A 17,900-nucleotide genomic window follows, 5' to 3' on the forward strand; every position below is an offset into this window, starting at 1 on the left:
GGACTGGCCAGGTTATGGGAACATGTGTTCTGCTCTCTTAGTTAACACAAACCATTTTCCAAGTTGGCAGCATCAGTTCGCATTGCACGGCAGTATGTGAAAATCGCCCTCACGCTGCGGCGCCCCGACCCTTGGGGCTGTCGGCCTTTCTCATTTTAGCGTCATAGTACCTCATTTTGACTATAATTTGCACTTCCCTGAGAACTAATAAAATACGAAGTCTATTTCTATTTTATAACTGGATTGGTCCTCTGGATACCATGTCTTGTTCGGTGTCTGTTCAGATCTCTTACCCTCTTTTTACTGAGCTGTTATAATTTGTTTGTTGATCTGTAGGAGTTCTTAAATATTCTGGATGTGAGACTGTGTTTTTTTTTTAATAGCTTGTGGTAGGCAGAATAATGTTCCCCCTGCCAAAGATTTTCTGCCCTGGTCCCCAGAACTGGCGAGTACATCACCTTACATGGAAAAAGGGACTTGGCAGATGTGACTGAAGGAAGGACCTTGAGATGGGGGACGACCCTGGGTTCCCCGGGTGGGCCCCCCGCGATCGCACGGGTCCTGCAAAGCAGACGAGCTTTCCCGGCTGAACTCAGAGGCAGACACAGCGCAGAAGCAGGGTCAGAGACGAGCGCTCAGACCCGCCGGGGAAGGCCCTAGAAGCTGGAAGGGGCAAGGAGACAGATTCTCCCCTGGGACCCCAGAAGGAGCACAGCCTTGCCAACAACGGGCTTCCAGCCCAGGAATACCCATGTTGACTTCAAGCCCGCAGAACGCTAAGATAACACATTTCTGTTGTTTTCAGCCACTACAGTTTTGCTAATGGGTTGTGGCAGGAGTAGGAAATGGGCGAGTATGTGTTGCAAAGTGATCCCACCCCTCTGTGACTTGTCTGTTCCTCTCTTAAGGTGTGGTTTGATGAACAGAAGCTCTTGATTTTAATGTGCTCGCATTTATCCATCTTTGCCTGAATGCCTGGCGCTTCTGAAGTCCTAGTTAAGGAATCCTGGCTGGCGTGAGGGATGAAGAGCACGCTCCTCCGTCGTCTCCTATGAGGCTTGCCTGCTGTCACCCTGGAGCTGGGGTTGGTGCTGTGTGAGGTCAGGGCCCAATTCTGCGTTTCGGATGCGGGTAGCCGGCTGACCCCACTCGGCCGAGCCGACTCGGCAGCCATTTCCTCGTGGATCGGTGTTTGCGTTTCAGCTGTTCTCAGGGGACAGCTGGCCCAATGTATCCATTCTGTGTGACTGGAAACAGAATGTCCCAGTTTGACTTTTTTCCCTTTTTTTACGAGAGTTTTCTAGGCCCAAAGTGACCTTCTTAAAGGGGTGTGAAGACGCTGTGAGTGAGTCATGAGGAGTTGCAGGAGCATTTGGGGGGAGAGAGGCCCTCCCATGCTGTCAATGGAGGAGGCTGCAGGCTGGGCTGGTGGCCCTCGGGAAAGCCTCTTGCCCTCTCTGGACAGCAGTAATTCCATCTGCGAAATGAGCACCCCCACCCTCAGCGACAGGTGAAGAGGGACCTGCTATACGACGGCTATGGGGAATGCTCACAAGGACGCGTGTTCAACGCAAATTAAAACTGGAAAACAAAAACCATCAGAAAGCAAACACTTTAAAAATTTAATTCTTCCTTCTGGTGAGGCCATGGGGCTTGTGCGTTGGGACACACGGATGGCAGAGAAGGGCTGTGAGCGAGGGTGACACAGAGCTGAGAGGCAAGGGGTCAGCACGGGACCGTGGGAGCCCCGCCGTTCTCTGGGGACAGCCGAGCTCTCGGATGCAGCCGCACTGGGGGGTGAGCAAGCGCCCGGGTGGGGAGGCGGCCGCCGGCTAGCTGAGCCGCACCTTCATCTCCGACGCCTTGTAGCTGTAGTTGTAGCCTCGCCAGGACTTCCAGTTGATGCCGTCCGCGTAGCTCTGTTGGGGGCCCCCCAGGTAACGGCCATTCAGGTTGGACAAGTGACAGTTGTCGTACCACCAGGCCCCATGGAACCTCTCAGCACAGCTGGAAGAACTCCGGTCGTTGTCTTGGTCCTTGGTGGAGAAGAACCGGTCGTTGTGGGCTGTCAGGGAATCTCCTGCTCAGGGAGAAACAGGGTGGTGTCGGTGCCAGAAGAGGCCCCGCTGTCAGGGGGCCCTGCCCTGGACCCTGCCTCCCGCTCCTCATTAGCGCCGCCCTCGCTGGAGAGATGCATCACGGAGCCCCGAGGACAGAGGGCCTGCCTGGGCCTTGAGGCAGAGGGAGCAGAAGGTCCATGACCCGCTCCTGGTCCAGGACCCCCTCCACACAGAGCATTGCTTCCCTCCTCCAGCCATCACCTGTCTCCTCCAGGCTCCCCCAAGACCGTCAGACCTGTTCTGGCCCCTGAAGTCCCTCCTAGCCTGCTCCTCCTCTCTGGGCTCCGTCCCCCGTCTCTGGGTCGCCCGATGAGGACAGCACCGCCCTCATCCGGGGGCCCCCCTCCATCTTCAGCCCTGGGAATGAAGCTCACCTCCGGCTCCTGCCGTTCCCACCCCCCCCGAGCCTCAGCTTTGCCACCTGCAAAATGGGACCATGGGCCCTGCCCCGTTCCCTCCTTGGAGGGCCCAAGTGAGGTCGTGCGTGTCGGGGGCACACACTCGCAGGCTCCCGTTATCAAATGCCCGGGGAGTGCCTTGCTCTCTGCAGCTCTGGGTGCGACACAGGTAAACGGGCTCCTGCTGGAGCAGTTCTCAGCGCCTTCGCTGCATGCTGGGCTTCCCAAGAGGACGCTCCGTAGGGAATGCCTCCCCAGGTCACGTGGAACGCCTCCCCAGGTCACGTGGCCAGAGATGCCCCTTGGCAGAGAACATCCCACGGGGCTCCTGTTCCATGGAACACAGTTTGGGAACAGGGCCCTAAGACCCCATGTGGAATGACGGTCGTGTTGCAGGTGTCAGCAGGGATGAGGGTCAGTAACGTCCGGCCCCACTCACAGACACACAGACACGGCCTTGGGTGTGGGACCTGATTATGTCACTGGTCCCCATGCTACACAGAGACGTGGAAATTCGTGTCTGCACTTACAGACGGAGAGGCTGGGGCCCAGAGAGAGGAGTCCCCAGCCCAGGGTCACCCAGGGGAGATGGAGCCAGGACCCTGGGCAGTTCTCTCTGCCCCCCAACCCGGCTCTAAAGCCCAGGCCACTCTGCCCGGTGCGGACTCTCACCTGCGTTGCCCCCGACGAAGGCTCCCAGGACCAGCTTGTACTTGTCTGCCTCGTCCGCCAGCTTGAATGACCCGTACTTGGCAAACTGGCGGTTTCCCTGGAAGTCCAGGAGGTCGACCCGGAGCTCATTGGTTCCTGGGGGGAAAGGCTTTCAGGTCCCAACCTTGAGTCCTTCTGCCTTCAGCGAGGGGAGATGGAGCATTTGGGTAAATTCTTGAGGGATGTCTGAAGTTGACGTCCAGGGAAAGTTCGACTGGGACTATATGGAAATCCCATATGGATGTGAGGACCTCGGCAGTGGGTCTATTTCTAAATTCTTCCCTGTATTCTGTAAGCCGTGCCTGAAATCCCACAGTTAGCGCTCCTTTGATGGATTGAAGCACTGCTCTATTTTAAAAGTGTAAATTCTCCTGCAGATGATTAAGCTACTAACATGATGGGTTGAGAAACTATTGTAGTTTCTTTTTTAAGAATTTGAGGCCTGTGAGCGGATGCCTTCCCGGTCGCCAGGGGGTAGTGGATGCAGGAAAAAAAGGGTCTACAATGTGGCACTTCACCTCGGGACCAGCAGAGAAGCTAATCCTGTGGGATAGAGAAATGGGGGTACAGTCCTCTCTCTCTTGGGGTGCGTGTGGCTGTGTGGGGACTGTCACATGTGCTGGCCGGGGGAGGCCAGGGAGGGGTCACGGTAGGGCTAAGATCCCAGTTTCAAGACCGACAGTCTGAAGTGGCAGGGGGCTAACCCGAGACCTCACGGCCTCCTTCTCACGCCGTCCTCTCGGCAGGTATAACTGGCCCTGAGGCCGGAAGAGGTCTTCACCGCAAGAATCCCAATTCCTCTGATTCTAACATTTAGAGAGTCTAAGAGAACACACGTCCTAGGTTGTCACAGTTGTTCTGCTCTGAGAGTTAACCCCGTGGGTCAAGGAGGAGCAGGGTCTTCTGTCCCAAATGGCCCAAGGCTAAGGTCAGGGGCATGTGGATTTCAGAACCCCGAGACCACCAAAGCCCCCGGCACGGGCCCTACCCTGGGCAGTCAGGGCATGGATGTTGTCGTTCCCCAGCCAGAACTCTCCCAGCTGACTGCCAAAGCCCCGCTTATACGCGGCCCAGTCCCGGAAGAAGTCCACGGAGCCGTCGCTCCTTCGCTGGAAGACCTGTGGAGGACGACAGGGCTCGGGAGACCAGGGCAGCCCCCGGGGACCTCGGCCACACGTGGGAGCAACATTTGTAGTTCACAGAGCATCCTGGGCCCAGACCCCAGGGCCTGTCAGGAGGGTGCCCATATGTGACCAAGGAGGAAATGCAGACTCAGAGAGGGTAGGCGACAAGCTCAAAGCCACACAGCTGGAGAGTAGCAGGCTTCCTCCTGGCCTCACCCCGGGGCCTGGACTCCCTCCCACATGGGTTCACCACCCACCCGCATTTCCCGTTCTCCCCGTCCTCAGAGAAAGGAAAGGGCCAGCCCGGAGCTGCAGGGGCACACATTTTCATGAAGGCCACAGAGAGAGTTCTCCGCCAGGCGTAGAACCCGGTCTGTGAGAGTCCCAGGCACTGCCCCCTCTGCCCAAGGGCCACGCGGTGTCTCGGAGATCCTGACACTCACCGTCCACCCCCCGCCATCCGTGTCCATGTCGCACAGCACAGTCAGGGGCCGGCAGTCGCGCAGGTAGATGGTGTGCCAGCCACTGAGAGTCTGGCCACTGGTGAGCAGCTCCTTGCAGTTCCGAGGTCCTGGGGACGGAACCCTGGAAATGGTTTCTGGGACAGGGAGCCCTGGGCAGGGCGGGCGCAGGGGAGGGGCAGGAGGGAGAAGCAGGCACAGGGGGCATCCACATGGGTGGAGGGGACTCTGAGGCCCGGGGCAGAGGTGCGGCCCTCCAAGGCCACCCAGTTGTGACGGCCAAGCCCAGTCCCCCTGCCCTCCCCACCTCCCGGGCTGCCCCCACCTTAGTCCCCAGGCACCTGGCCTTCCAGGTAATATTATAAGCTCCTTCAGCAGAATTGCTATGGAATATTCTAGAGTTATCCAGGCGATCGATGCCTATTACTTGAGTAATTGAGGGAGTAAAATATGTGTAGACAGTGTATTGTCCTTGGGCTTTGGAACTTGAGCCTGTGCTGCTGGCCAGCAGGGAGCAGGTCCGGGCTCAGGTACCCAGGTCAGTGGTGTGGTCAGTCACCTGTGGCACACATTTGAGGCTGCCCAGGGTCTCCTGTGTGGGTACAGAGGACACACACGTCACAAGTCTGCAGATCAGAGTCCCTGACCCCTCCAGCCCCAGTTGCTCCACGGACATTGAAAGGAGAATGGAGACAATTATCCAGATCCTTCCAGGTGGGATGGGATCCCTTTCTGATGGGTGGCTCCTAGAATCTACTTCTCTGGAGCGTGTAGGGCAAACCTTCGTTTGCTCGGCCCCCTCCTGCCTCTGGCTTTGCCCGCAGGGGACGGGGACAGTCAGCACCGTCACTCGGGGGCACTGACTGGACTGCTGTCCTGGCCATCACGTTTGGCCCTCACGGGCTCAGAAGCAGAGAACCGACCGCTCCGGGTCTGTCACGGTCAGTCCAGCTCAGCCCGGCCTCCCCCTCGGAGTCTCCAGGTGTGGAGAGGATTGGGGGGCGTTTGGTATCTGGGTCTGGGCCCCAAGCTTGCATTTTTTGCTTGACGACAGAGAATGTGACTATGTCTTAGAGTTTTCTGAGTTTTGCCTTTTCTGATTTTTACAAATTTTTTTATAAATGAACATAAATCAGAAAAAGAATAGACTAAGTAGAATGTCCACATTCATGCAGTCATGTAGTCTTGCCAACCATTGGGTCCAACGCTGGCCGAGGCTGGGCTGTGAGCTAAGAGAACCCCCCAACCCGTTGCCTGAACAGAGGGCACTTGGGTCTGAGACCCTCCCCACGGCATGGTGCTGGGCTTGACCAAGGCCTCTGGGACCCCTCCCCTGGACAAAGCCTGCCGAGGACCCAGGACGGCGGGACAGGCTCACCTTTCTCTCCACGCTGGCCCTTCTCCCCGCGATCTCCTGGAGAGAGACAGGGGAGTTAGGACCGCTGATGGGGAGAACGGCTGGTCCCTGGGACACTGACACCTGCTCTGCTTTTCAGGAGGTCGGCTGGGTGGAGTCCCAGGCTGAGGGCTCTGCACGCTACCTACGCATGGCTCTGTTGGCTTATGATGGTTTTAAAGCACCAGGTCTCAGGGGAGGGGAAGGGGACTCTGGGACTCTTCCCCTGGTGAGGAGGGGTCACTCTGGACCCGGGACCCTGCATTTAGGACTCAGTTCACACACTATCTCAAGGCTCTTTGGAAATGGAAAATGTGACAGGGTCCCTCTCCGTCCCTCTGTCTCCCTCTCTGTGTCTCTCTCCTTCTCTCTCTCTTTCCACCCTCCTCCTTTCTCTCTGTCCCTCTCCCTCTTCCCCCTGTCTCTCTCTCCCTCTCTTCTATCTCTGTCTATCTGTCTGTCTCTACAGCTCTCATTTCTCTATAGACAGACCTCAGGGTCCCACTCAGGGGTCTTCACTCTTTATCTAAAAGGTGGCATGTACCTTTAGGCCCAGGTGGTCCCGCCTTCCCAGGGGCTCCAGGGGAACCTCTTTCTCCTGCAAATTCCAAAGATACTTCATTGAGAAAAATGCAACCTAAGCAATTCTACTTGAGAATCTTTGCTCCAAGTGGTAAAGCCCCGACCCGTCTTGCTCCAGCCGCAGTGGTCTGCAGAATCACGGCCCCCGGGACTTAGCTGGCAGTGACTGCAGACGGTGGGGACGCAGCACCCACAGTAGCACAGGTGCAGCCCAGGCTGGCACCTGAGCTCAGGCCCCAGGGTTACCACTTGGCTTCCAGCCTCCACTGATCTCTGTGGAGCAGGCCCAGGTGCATGCTGATCTGACAGAGCTCGACTGTCTGGTCAGGGGCCTGGGACAAGGAAAACGTCCTCCAAGACCCTGTCACACCAGGTCCCCCAGGAGACGGACAGCCCGAGCCTGTGGACGCAGTACAGGTTGGGGTGCAATTACCTGCCCCTCCTCGTGGAGAGAGGAGGTGTCAGGAGCCATGTGACCTCCCAGGCCGGCATTATCTATGCTAGCAGGGGGCTAGGACAGGCCAGCTCCCAGCTTCCACACACCACATGGTCCTGAGCCCAGAGCAGGGCCCTCCCCTCCCACAAAGTCATCCCAAGCGATGGGTGGGAGGGTCAGGAGAGGCCCCCAGGCTCCGCTCAGCAGCCGCACATCCCCCAACAGGCTCAGCATCCCGCAGCGGGCAGGGGTGGAACAGTGGGGCTGGCTCAGCTTGGGGGCAGATTACCCACACCCACCCGTCGAAGCCTGGTCCAGGGAGGTTGGACCCAGACTTGCTTCTCCTCCTTCCTCGGACAAGAGCTCCTCCCCAGTGTTCCTCATCGAGCCCATCACGGTGAGCACACACAGCCCTCCCAATCCCAGGACTGGATGCAACGTCGCCACCAGCTGCCGTTCGAGCGTCCACACACACACCCCAGGCCAGGGGCGCTCTCCTCAAAAGGCAGCACCTTTGTTGACCTTTTGGTGCACACCTGCCCTCTGTACCGGGCTCGGGGACCCAAAGCCATGCAAAGCGGGCCACCGCCGTGGTGGGAGAGGGGCCACACAAGAGGTCCTTGCGCAGAACCCACTGGCGGCCTGCCAGCCGACCTGGATGGAGGCCCAGCCCCAGGCCTCCCGATGGGAGACGCAGGAAGCTGCTGACTCCTTGAGCCTCCGTTTCCTCCTCTGAGGTGGGGACAGAAGAAAGTCGTGGCCTCAGTGTTCAGATGAGAATACGGAGGATACAAGACCAGAGCTCTTGCCAGTGGGCACGCACAGCCAACACTGGATCAAGGACCAGGAAGCAGATATTCCATGAAAATATGCCCAAACGTGTGCTCATAAAATGCTTCACAGACCAGCTCCCTCTAGGGAATTTCAGAAGCCCCCGTGGGCCTGGGGGGGGTGGGCTTCTGACACTGGCTCCAGCAGGGCCAAGACCCAACCTCCCGACCTGGGAACCGTGTGTGGTGTTGCCCACCTTGGGGTCTCATTTGAGAAGAGCAAGAACTCAGTGGAACCCCTCACCCATCCTGGAGCACATACCTCTCCCTCCAGTGGCGCCTGTGTCTCCCTTGGGCCCCGCGGCTCCAGGCATCCCCGGGCACCCTCGGAGAATGGTGAGCTTGTCGGAGCCCTCCAGACCTACCATCTTCACCTCTGCAGAGAAGCACAAAGTGCCAGTGAGGGCACTCGTCCCGGGCCGAGGGCCCCGCAGAGCTGGCAACAGGCGCCCGACGTGAGGGGATCTGCCCCTGCAGTGACCTCCAGTCTGGGCAGATGGCTCTGGCCAGTGTCACCTGCCTCAGCTGAGGGTCAGCCTGGCAGTGAGCTTTTCCTGCCTCTGGTGGGCGCTGGTCAGGAGGGGAGTTGATGCGAGGCAGAGCCCTGGCATCTGAGTCCACGCTGCCTAAGGGGAACCCAGTTCCTCAGTGCTGTGTGTGTTTGGGTAAGTTGCTCAACCCCTCTGGGCTTCTGTCCTCTGAACTGCCAGGAAAGACAGGAATAGGTCTGTGGAGAGGATTAGATTAGATGATGCAAATTTTAAAAATCCTGGTATAACTCAAGGCATTTGAAAAGAGCTGCATCAACAGTGGGTACTTTCAATAAATAATAACAATAAATATTTACAAGAAACTTTGGGAATTTGGGTCAACGTAGCATTTTCACCCTCAGATCTTAGGTGACTATAGGAGTCCTGAGCCAGAAGGGCTCAGAAGGGGTCCGTGTGGGTCCCCTGGAGAGGGGACGTGTTTAACCCAAGGACACAGAGCAAGCTCCGGCCAGACTGGAACCAGGGAATTATTTGCTTCTTAGATTTGAATTATATTGATCACAAAATTCAACTATCCTCACGAGAGAAAACTTTGAGGAATATGGCATCGTGTCATCAACTCCGGAGGAGGCTGGACTGACCCGGGAGCAATCCCTCTCCAGGCGTGGCCCATACGCCTGCCTAGGATGGGGAGGGAGACCACTCTCCCTTTGAGCCCCTGGATCTGCTGAGTCGGACCCTCTGGGGTGAGGGCCAGAAGTCTGTGTTAACAAACCCCCGGGCAGGTGGGGGAGCCCCGGGTTAGAGAACCTCAGAGCGCCTCTCCGGAACCCCATGAGCAGACAGAGACGGTGAAGGGGGTTTTCCTCCTCCCCAGCGAGACAGTCCAGGCCAGCTGTGAGGCTCCGTCAGTAAACCGTGGGCTTGGGATCCAGACCCCAGAAGAAGTCCCTGCTCCTCTCCTTCCCACCAGAAGCATGCGGGCCAGTTGTCTCCTCGCCAGAGGATAAAGTTGAGCAGTTGACAGTCTTCAGAAGACACGTGTAAAGGGTTTAAGCGGGGGCTCCGTAAGTGGTCAATGAGGGGCCAGTTATCAGCTTTCAGGGCCCAGAGAACTCAGGTCCGTCTCACCTGGACAGGTGTCGGCAGTCTGGGCAGGCAGGGTCTGGATGCACAGCAGCAACAGGAGCTGGCCTCCAGGCCCCAGGGCCATGGCAACTCTCCTCGGCTCCATGTCCTCTGGTCTCTGGCCTCGAAGAGGCTCCCAGCTCTTATAGGGCTGCCCAAGCCCGGGCCCGGAGTTTCTCTGCTCCCCTGGGGACGCCCACTTCCTGTAGGCTCTTTGGTTGCACCAACAGGAGGTACGAGATGATCACAGAGGGTGTTTCCTTCCCCGTGGGCCCCACCAAGCTGCCCGCTGAATCAGGCTCACTTCCTCCAGCAAGGACACCTTGTCCCTAGTCAACTGAGCTCCCAGGATGCCTCTGCCGGCAAAGGGTCTGCCTGGCTTGTGGTTTAAGGAAAGCACAGTCTCCAAGCGCCTTTTCATTACCCAGGATCCCCAAAGAGTGCCCTGAGGCCCTGAAGGGTTGGCTGAAGATAACTCCCTCATCCGATCTCCAGAATATTCAGGGTCTGAGCCGGTTACTGACACTTGACATAGGGGAAGGGAAAAAACTCTGGGCTCCTGTCATATGCTAAGTTCTACTTACACCAGCTCCATCGGATAGGAGCTATTATTTGAATTTCACAGGTGGAAAAATTGAAGTCACACAGCTAGAAAGAGCCAGATGTGGTGTCAAGTCTGCCTGATGCACTGAGGACCACTGGTCCATTCATTAGACCTGAAGGTGAGGACATGCCTTGTCCTGCAAATCCCTGAGGCATCGTCCATGTCTGGTTCTGTGGATCACGCTCAGCCTGAGCACGTTGTGGGTGCTTTGGGAAGGGGCTCTGCAGATGTGTGGAAACGCTCACTGAGGAGACAAGGACGGTGACACGTGGGGAGGAGCAGGGCGGGGGGACATTCCTCTGTGACTTGATGTTTCTCCGGCAGCATGCACGGGCTGGCGTTCTGAATGCACCAGCTCCCCAAGTAGGAAAGAATGGTGGGACGGCCAGACCGAAGGTTCAGCAAAAGGAGTGGGCTGTCCAGGGGGACATAGGACCTTAGATCCCTCTCTATCGGGGCTGCAATGATACTAGACTTTGCCAATTTCTGTGCAGAGGCTTCAGCCTATGAGACAGAGGAGGCAGACAGGCTGTGTTGCCTCAGACACCACTTAGCCTCCCTGAGCCTCTGGACCAGGCAGCCTGCTCCCACAGCACAGGCGTGGGTTTCAGGGGTGCCACTTCGTCTGTTGGGGAGCAACCACAGCAGCAGCGCTCACCTGGAGTGAGTCAGGACATCGAGAGAGGCAGCAGGTAAATGTCCCTCAACTCTATCAGCAGGTGACCCCCTAGGGACCAGAGTGGTTCCTTTTCTTTGCATTTTCAGTAGAACAATTTCAGGTGAGACGTCAGCAATCCAATCGGATATCCATTTAATGTTCCTAAGAGGATGTGAGAATGAAAGATTCTGTCAAGTTCAAATATCTTAAAGTTGAATCAATAAGAGACATTTGACTTCTGGCAATGGCAGGTGAGGTATTTTGGGTCATCCATCCTACTAAGGAAAAACAGACAAATAATTAAAAAAGGTATTTGCCTGAAGGCATAGCCAAGTGAACCATCTAGGAAAGGGTTACCTTGCCGAGTCAGCCATCTAGGAAAGGGTTACCTTGCCACACCCTTGGGTACACCAGAAGTCCGGAGCAGGGAAACCAGGACTTGGGCCTCTTTGCCAGGGGTTTTGCCAATCCCTAAAGACACCTGAGAAGCTGGTCGGTTTCCTTGACAATTTTGCAGTGCTAAAGGTCAAAGGTTGGGGTCTCGGGCCTCTTGAGGGTGTGAATTTGGGCTTGGGATCCAGAAGGGCTGCTCTAGGAATAAGGATGAAGCATCAACAGCCAGCATCTGAGCGTCCCAGGAAAAGCATCTCAGCACCTGAAATTCTAGCAAGGTCTTTGTAGATGCTCACACCCTCAGGCTTCCAGCTGAAACCAACACAAATCTTCTCTGAAGGAGAATAGCACTGTTGCAGGACTTACATCATTTCTGCAACTATATACATGTATTTTTGAATTAAATGTTAGAACATTGTAAAATATCACCAGCTTCATGCGGATAAAAGACAAAATGTGCAAGAACAAATAGAAACAACAGATTATAGAAGCAGACTCCCAGAAGCTGCAGACACTAATGTACAACGTGATTAATGGTGAAAGTTGAAAAGCATCCTCAGAGACTGAGAACAGACGAGGATGGTCAGAATCGCCACTTCTGGTCAACGTTGGATTGGAAGGCAGAAAAAAAATGTAAAAGGATTGGAAAAGCAGACACAAAATTATCATTATCTTCAGAAGATATGAGTTAGTATGCAGAAAACTCAAGAGAATCTAACATTAAATTTTTAGAATGAATATGCTTAGCAAAACTCAATTGTGTTTCTTAAAATTAGCCACAAAGTATTACAAGGTGAAATTGTAAAAATTTTCAGTAGCAACACCAAAGTTCAATAACCATGAATAAATCTAACAAAACGGATGCTAGACCTCTGTGCAGAAAACTATTAAATACAAAGAAAGAGACATTAAAGGGCATAAAAATATTTGGAAGGATAGTCTATCCTGGGAGTCTATGTTCATGGATTAGAATGTTCAATATTGTAAAGATGTTAATTTCCCTCTAATTGATCTATAGATGCATTGTATTATCAATTCAATGCTCATTTTATTGCAAAACTTGACAAGATGAATTTAAAATTTGTATAAAAGGCGAAGGGTCAATAGCTAAGATGCTCTTGAGCAGGGACGAGGAAAGCTGACTTGCTCTGCCTGACGCCGATGCTGTCATGAGACACAGGAATTAAGACAACCTGGTACTGGCTCCAGGACACAGACCAAACCGATGGCACTGAACAAAGAGTCCAGAGACACGTTTAGGCATACGCTGACCCTTGACCTAGGACAGTGGTGGCTCTACAGAGCAATGGGGAAAGAATAAGCTTTCAGTAAATGGTGTAAACTACTGGGATTTCAAATGGAAAAACAAGAAATGAAACTTGACCCTTTTCATAGAACAGAAAGGTGATGGTCTGTTATTAGAGGAAGAGGGCTGTGCAATAAAATTAAAACAGGAAACCCCCGCTAGGCTGGCCGCTCCCACACCCCAGGCAGAGTGCTTGGGGCCCAATGACAGAGGACCGTGGGGGAGATGCTTTGCTGTGCCCCGCCCGCCGTGGGCAGCCAGCGGGGTCTGGCCCTCTCCCTCCAGGAGGAGACCACAGGGGGGCCCGGCTTCCCCAGACCTCCGGCAGGCCCTGTGTTCCTTGCTGTCTCTAGGAACTGAGAAAGTCCCAGAGGAAGTCCCAGCTGGTTGACGCTGTGCGTGGGGCGCCCTGTGCTGTGCTCACGTGTGGGAGGAGTGGTGCTGCCAGACCGTGTCATGAGGGGTGGTCTGAGGGGGCTGGGACTCCCACACGCCCGCCCTCGGGGCCTGGGTGCTCCCTCGGAAGAGCCGTCCTAAGGGCTTTACGGCAGGAGGGCTGGCAGAGTGCGTCAGGTGACGCTCACTCTCCAACTCCCCAAGGACGCCGTGAGAGCTTAGGTAGCGAGGCGGCAGCGAGGAGGGGGTTCCATGGTTGAGATCTCGAGGTCTGGGTCAAGGCAGGTCTTGCAACAGGGCCCGGGTCAGCGGATCACCACGTCATAGTTTAGGACTGGTCGGCACAGCAAACGGAGGACTTGGAGCCCAGAAGCTTCCAGTCAAACCGCTGATTTCCATCGCTGAGTTGATGGGTCTTTGGGGAAATCCCTGCTGTGAGCACTGAAGTCGTTTGCAGCTTTCATCGCCCTCCCGCACCTACAGAGAACTGGCTCCTCCGGGCCACCAGAGCTGGCCTCCGTGCGTCTGGCTCCCTCCCAGGAGTGGGGCCTGTCCTAAGCCAGGTTGTCTCCCGTCCCTCTGCTGGGCCACCCTCCCGGCCTGCTCTTCAGGTCCACAGGCTGTGGGAAATGGGGCCGCTCGCCTGGCTGCACGCACTACACCTGGGAGTCCCGGCAGGCACCTCTGGCTGTGAGGTCCGTCTACACCGGGAGCCCTTCAGCCCGGGCAGAGGCTGTCAGCCACGCCCGGAGCCCAGAGCCCAGGAAAGGGGCCCCCACAACTATTTGGGCATTTCTATTTTGCGGAGGAGGAAGCAGGGCCTGCTGTGAAGGATGCCATGGGCAGCACCATGCAGACCTGGGTTCTCCTGATCCAGGCGGTGTGACCTCAGGCCAGACACTTGACCTCCCTGAGCCTTCTTTCTCTTGTGACTTGGGAGAACAGGGTGGATTGGAAGACCCCATGGAGGGAGGATGATAAGCAGGAAGTGTGGGGTCTGCGATAGACTCAGGGGTCAGTGGCCTCTGTGTCTGCCCTTCCCCAGCTGATGCAACCTGCCTCCCAGCATCCTCCCCTCCCGGCTTCCAGGGCTGGCCCTCCCTGTCCTGGCACCGTGCCGGTCAGGCCTCAGTTTCCGTCCGGTGTTTCACAACCTGGGAGGAGGTGCCCGCTGGCTGCTGGGCTGCTGTTGTAAGCTCCAGCTCCCCAGGGCCTCCCACCCTCAACTTCCATCCCTACCCCCACCCCTCCCTCGGCTGGGCCAGAGGTGCTGCTCCATGGAGGGCTCGGGCGCTGTGCCCTGTGGTGGGCCCAGCTCTGCTGTGTGCGCAGAGCCAGGAGGGGAGGCCGTGCCACCTCGAGGGGGTGGGGCTCTGCAGAGGCTCTGGGGGCACCGTTCTGACAGCCCGTTACACATTTAGGGGGGTCACAAAAATGTTTTTGATTTCTTTTAAAATCAGAAGAAAAAGCAAATAAGATTCGGCCCAGACTGTATTCATTTTTGAAACTCCATGGTTGTAAAATATGACTTCTTCTATTTTCTGTGGAGGAAGGGCCCCACAAAGACAGACGTGCCCAGGGCCCCCCAAGAGGCGCTCCCCCTAGGGACCCTGCTGGCACATTCCGGGCAGCGCTGGGCGGGGTCCGCACCGCGGCCAGGCTGTCGAGGTCAGAGGGTGTTTTTCTCTCTCTTACTCTCACTGGCCTGAACCCTCCGCCTCCCACCAAAAACAAGGTCCCGACCCAGGCTTCCTCAGCCTCGGCCCCAGCGACATTCAGGGCCAGACGATCTCTTGCCCTGGGGATTGTCCTGTGCACTGCAGGATGTTAGCGGTATCCCAGGCTTCTACCTGCTAGACGCCAGGAGCACCTCGTCCTCCCTGAGTCACGGCAACTGAAAAGGTCAGCAGACATTGCCGAATGTCCCCAGCAGGGCAGAATCACCTCCCATTGAGAGCCATGCCCCGTAATTTTGGAAGCTCTATCTCTTCACTGTCCCAAACCTAGAGGTGACCTTATTTCTTGGCCAACGCCTGAGAATCTTACCCGCCCCATGCCCCTCCTGTTCCGCAGGTGTCTGCAGCCCTCTGGGCACCAATGGCCCGCAGGCAGTGGTAGTGGGGAGGACCAGGCTGCGCATCTTGGCTCATGGCAAGCTCGGCGTGTGACCTCAGCCAAGCCCCCTGCATGCTGCACCGGTGAAGACGGCTGAGAGTGAGGGCTGTCGTGCTACACAGAGGGGACCACCCTCAGGCTTCAACATCCCCCAGGGATGAGGCTTTTAGAGACAATGGCAAGAGGCCCTGATGGAAGGCGAGAGACTGGGACCCACCCCTTCCGAGGATGGTTCCAAGGGCGGAGAGAGAAGACGAGGTGGGATGAGAGCCCTGGGAGGCACCACGGGGCACAGGGGTCCAGCGCATGGGCACCTTTCCCTGGACAAGCCGCAGAGCCAGACCTGTGCCAGGAGGGAACGGGGCCGCTGCCCCTGAACTCCTGGTGACTCGAAGGGCCTGTGCCTCCGACCTGAGCCCTCAGCGCTCACAGGAGCTGGGACTGGACCTTCACAGCTAAACCCCGCAACTCTGAGGGACCGGGTCTTCAGCCGAAGGCCTCGTGGGGGAGATGTGGGTGCAGTGGGGCCTTTGAAACCCCTCTGCAGTCAGGGCTGAACTCCCACCTGGTCCAAGCATTGCTTTCTCTCTACCTTCCTCCTTTCTGCGCGTCTCCCCAGCAGAGGAATGTGGTCCTCCACCAGGGTATCTGCCAGCAAAGGGGAGCCCCCGGAGGGAATGCCAGGCTACTTTTGGGGCATCCAGGAAAGAATCGGGGGACTCGGCCCTCTTGGGAGCCTCCTGGCAGGTGTGATCAAGGGTAGAGAGAAGGTACAAGGATGGTCAGGGGCTCTCCAGACACCAGCAAAGGGCAGTGAACTGGAGAGTTCGTCCTCCAGAGTCCCTGTGGGTACATCACAGCCCACCTCTCATCCTCACGGACCCCTCCCCTCTCTGTGTCCTGACATCCCCACGCTTCCTCCTCTTCTCCGCTGTAATGTGTTCAATGGATATGTTTTTATTTTAACCAAGTTCTTGCAAAGCACATTTGTGTGTGTGTGTATTTTTACTTTAGCCAAATGGCATCTCTTGTATCTCATTCTGAATTCTACTTTCTCCACTAAGCTTGCATTGTGGGTGTGTGTAGGTGTGTGTGCATGCGTGTGTGTGTGTGTGTGAGAGAGAGAGAGAGAGACTTTTAGGAACATCCATCTTCATATATATATATATATATATATATATATATATATATCTACATTTAGCCTGGTGCTTTCAACTGCCAAGTCACCCTCAAAGGTGAGCCTCGGTCATCTTTGACCTGTCCATGTTGCCGACATGGTCATCCAGGTGGCCTCCAACCCCACCCCCCACACCCCCCACCCAAGGCTTCCATGCAGTCTCCCTGGGGACCCATGGGAACATCTCCCCGTGCTCGCGCCAACTGTGGGGTTTCCGGGTCGTGTGGTCTACAGATCCCTAACTTGACTGAGTAACAGTGTCCTGTCCTCCAGAATGGCCACGCCCCCAGTGGCGGCCACGCTGCTTCCCACGCTTCCTCACCGACTCTTTGCTGTCTCCAGCTTCCTAACTGCTGCGGGGGAGTTTGAAGCGCTGTGCACACGTTAGCCTCGAGGCTGTCCTCTCAGTACACTGCTCTTCTGTTGCCTGTGCCTGTTTTTCTGCGATTGGGCTTGCTGCCGTCTCACTGTGTTTTCTAGACGTTAATCGTGTGTTGGTTTAAAACACTGCAAATATCTCCTTCCATTCTATAGCTCTACGTTAACTTTGCCCTTATAGTTTTTTGAGCTTATGATTTTTGCTTTTAATATTTTATTTACAGCGTCTTTCCTGCCCCAAGTCCCACCGACTAACTTTACTGGCATCTCATTTACTGACTTTATTCTACTTTTCCTATGTGGTTCTTGGTTCCACACAGTCTTTTTTTCCATGTAACTCCCCCACATACACAGCTTCATTCTTATCCTCCATCTCGTGTGTCCATTTCTAGAACCATCTACCGAACCACCGTGGTTTTCCCATTGGACGTGTGGTGCCACCTTTGCAGTGTTTTAAGGTCCCACACGTGGTCAGTCGGGCACGTCCCTGAGATCTCGGTTCCAGTCTGTAGCTCTGTGTCGAGACCACATGGCGTTCCTTTCTGTCCCTTTGCAGGATGTCTTCGTGTCTCATAGGACGAGTCCACCTTCTTTGCTCTTCCTTAATAAAATTGATGTCACTGTCTGTGGGCCTTAATCCCTCCACGTAAATCTGAGATCACTTTTGAGTTCTGCAAAAAATTTTGATTGGAGTCGCACTGAATTTAGGGGTTAATCTAGAGAAGCTGACATCTTTACGACATCAGGCCTTCCTGTAGGAGAGTGCGGTGTCTATTTATTCAGATCTGTGTAAATATCTCATATCAGAGTTTTAAATTTTTGGTTAGGTTAAATTCTAGCTACTTTATGGTTTCTCTTTCTACTGTGAATAGCATCTTTCGAAAAATCGTATTTTCAAATTGATCACTATTGGTGAAAATAAATGTTATTGAGTTTTGTAGGTCCAATAGTCCAACAGACATACCCAATGTGTCCGTCGATCCTATTGGTTTTTTTCTAGATAAATCATTCAATCAGGAAAATCTCAATGACCCACTAAAGCGGAGCTGAGATAGACCAGTTCCCCTCTTTATAGAGTAAGAACAGCTCCTTCTTCTCACACACACGCACACGCATGCACACACACACACAGGCACATATATCCCCATGCATGCATGCACACACACACACAGGCACATATATCCCCATGCACACAC

The 17,900-nt window shown here is 55.4% G+C and overlaps 1 protein-coding gene across 1 annotated transcript; it reads right to left on the reverse strand.

Annotated features, from left to right (window-relative positions):
- Positions 1 to 1,598: 1,598 nt before the first annotated feature.
- On the reverse strand, positions 1,599 to 9,827 carry LOC124247868 (ficolin-1-like). Its single transcript, XM_046677654.1, has 9 exons — positions 9,681 to 9,827; positions 8,321 to 8,434; positions 6,755 to 6,808; positions 6,193 to 6,228; positions 5,374 to 5,406; positions 4,797 to 4,924; positions 4,218 to 4,347; positions 3,191 to 3,325; positions 1,599 to 2,080 (listed from the first exon to the last, which is right to left on the reverse strand). Exons 1-9 carry the CDS (start codon positions 9,781 to 9,783, stop codon positions 1,833 to 1,835), a joined length of 981 nt encoding a protein of 326 aa, XP_046533610.1. The 5' UTR covers positions 9,784 to 9,827; the 3' UTR covers positions 1,599 to 1,832.
- Positions 9,828 to 17,900: the final 8,073 nt, after the last annotated feature.

Source organism: Equus quagga, chromosome 1 (genome assembly GCF_021613505.1).
Source record: "Equus quagga isolate Etosha38 chromosome 1, UCLA_HA_Equagga_1.0, whole genome shotgun sequence".
NCBI lineage: Eukaryota > Metazoa > Chordata > Mammalia > Perissodactyla > Equidae > Equus > Equus quagga.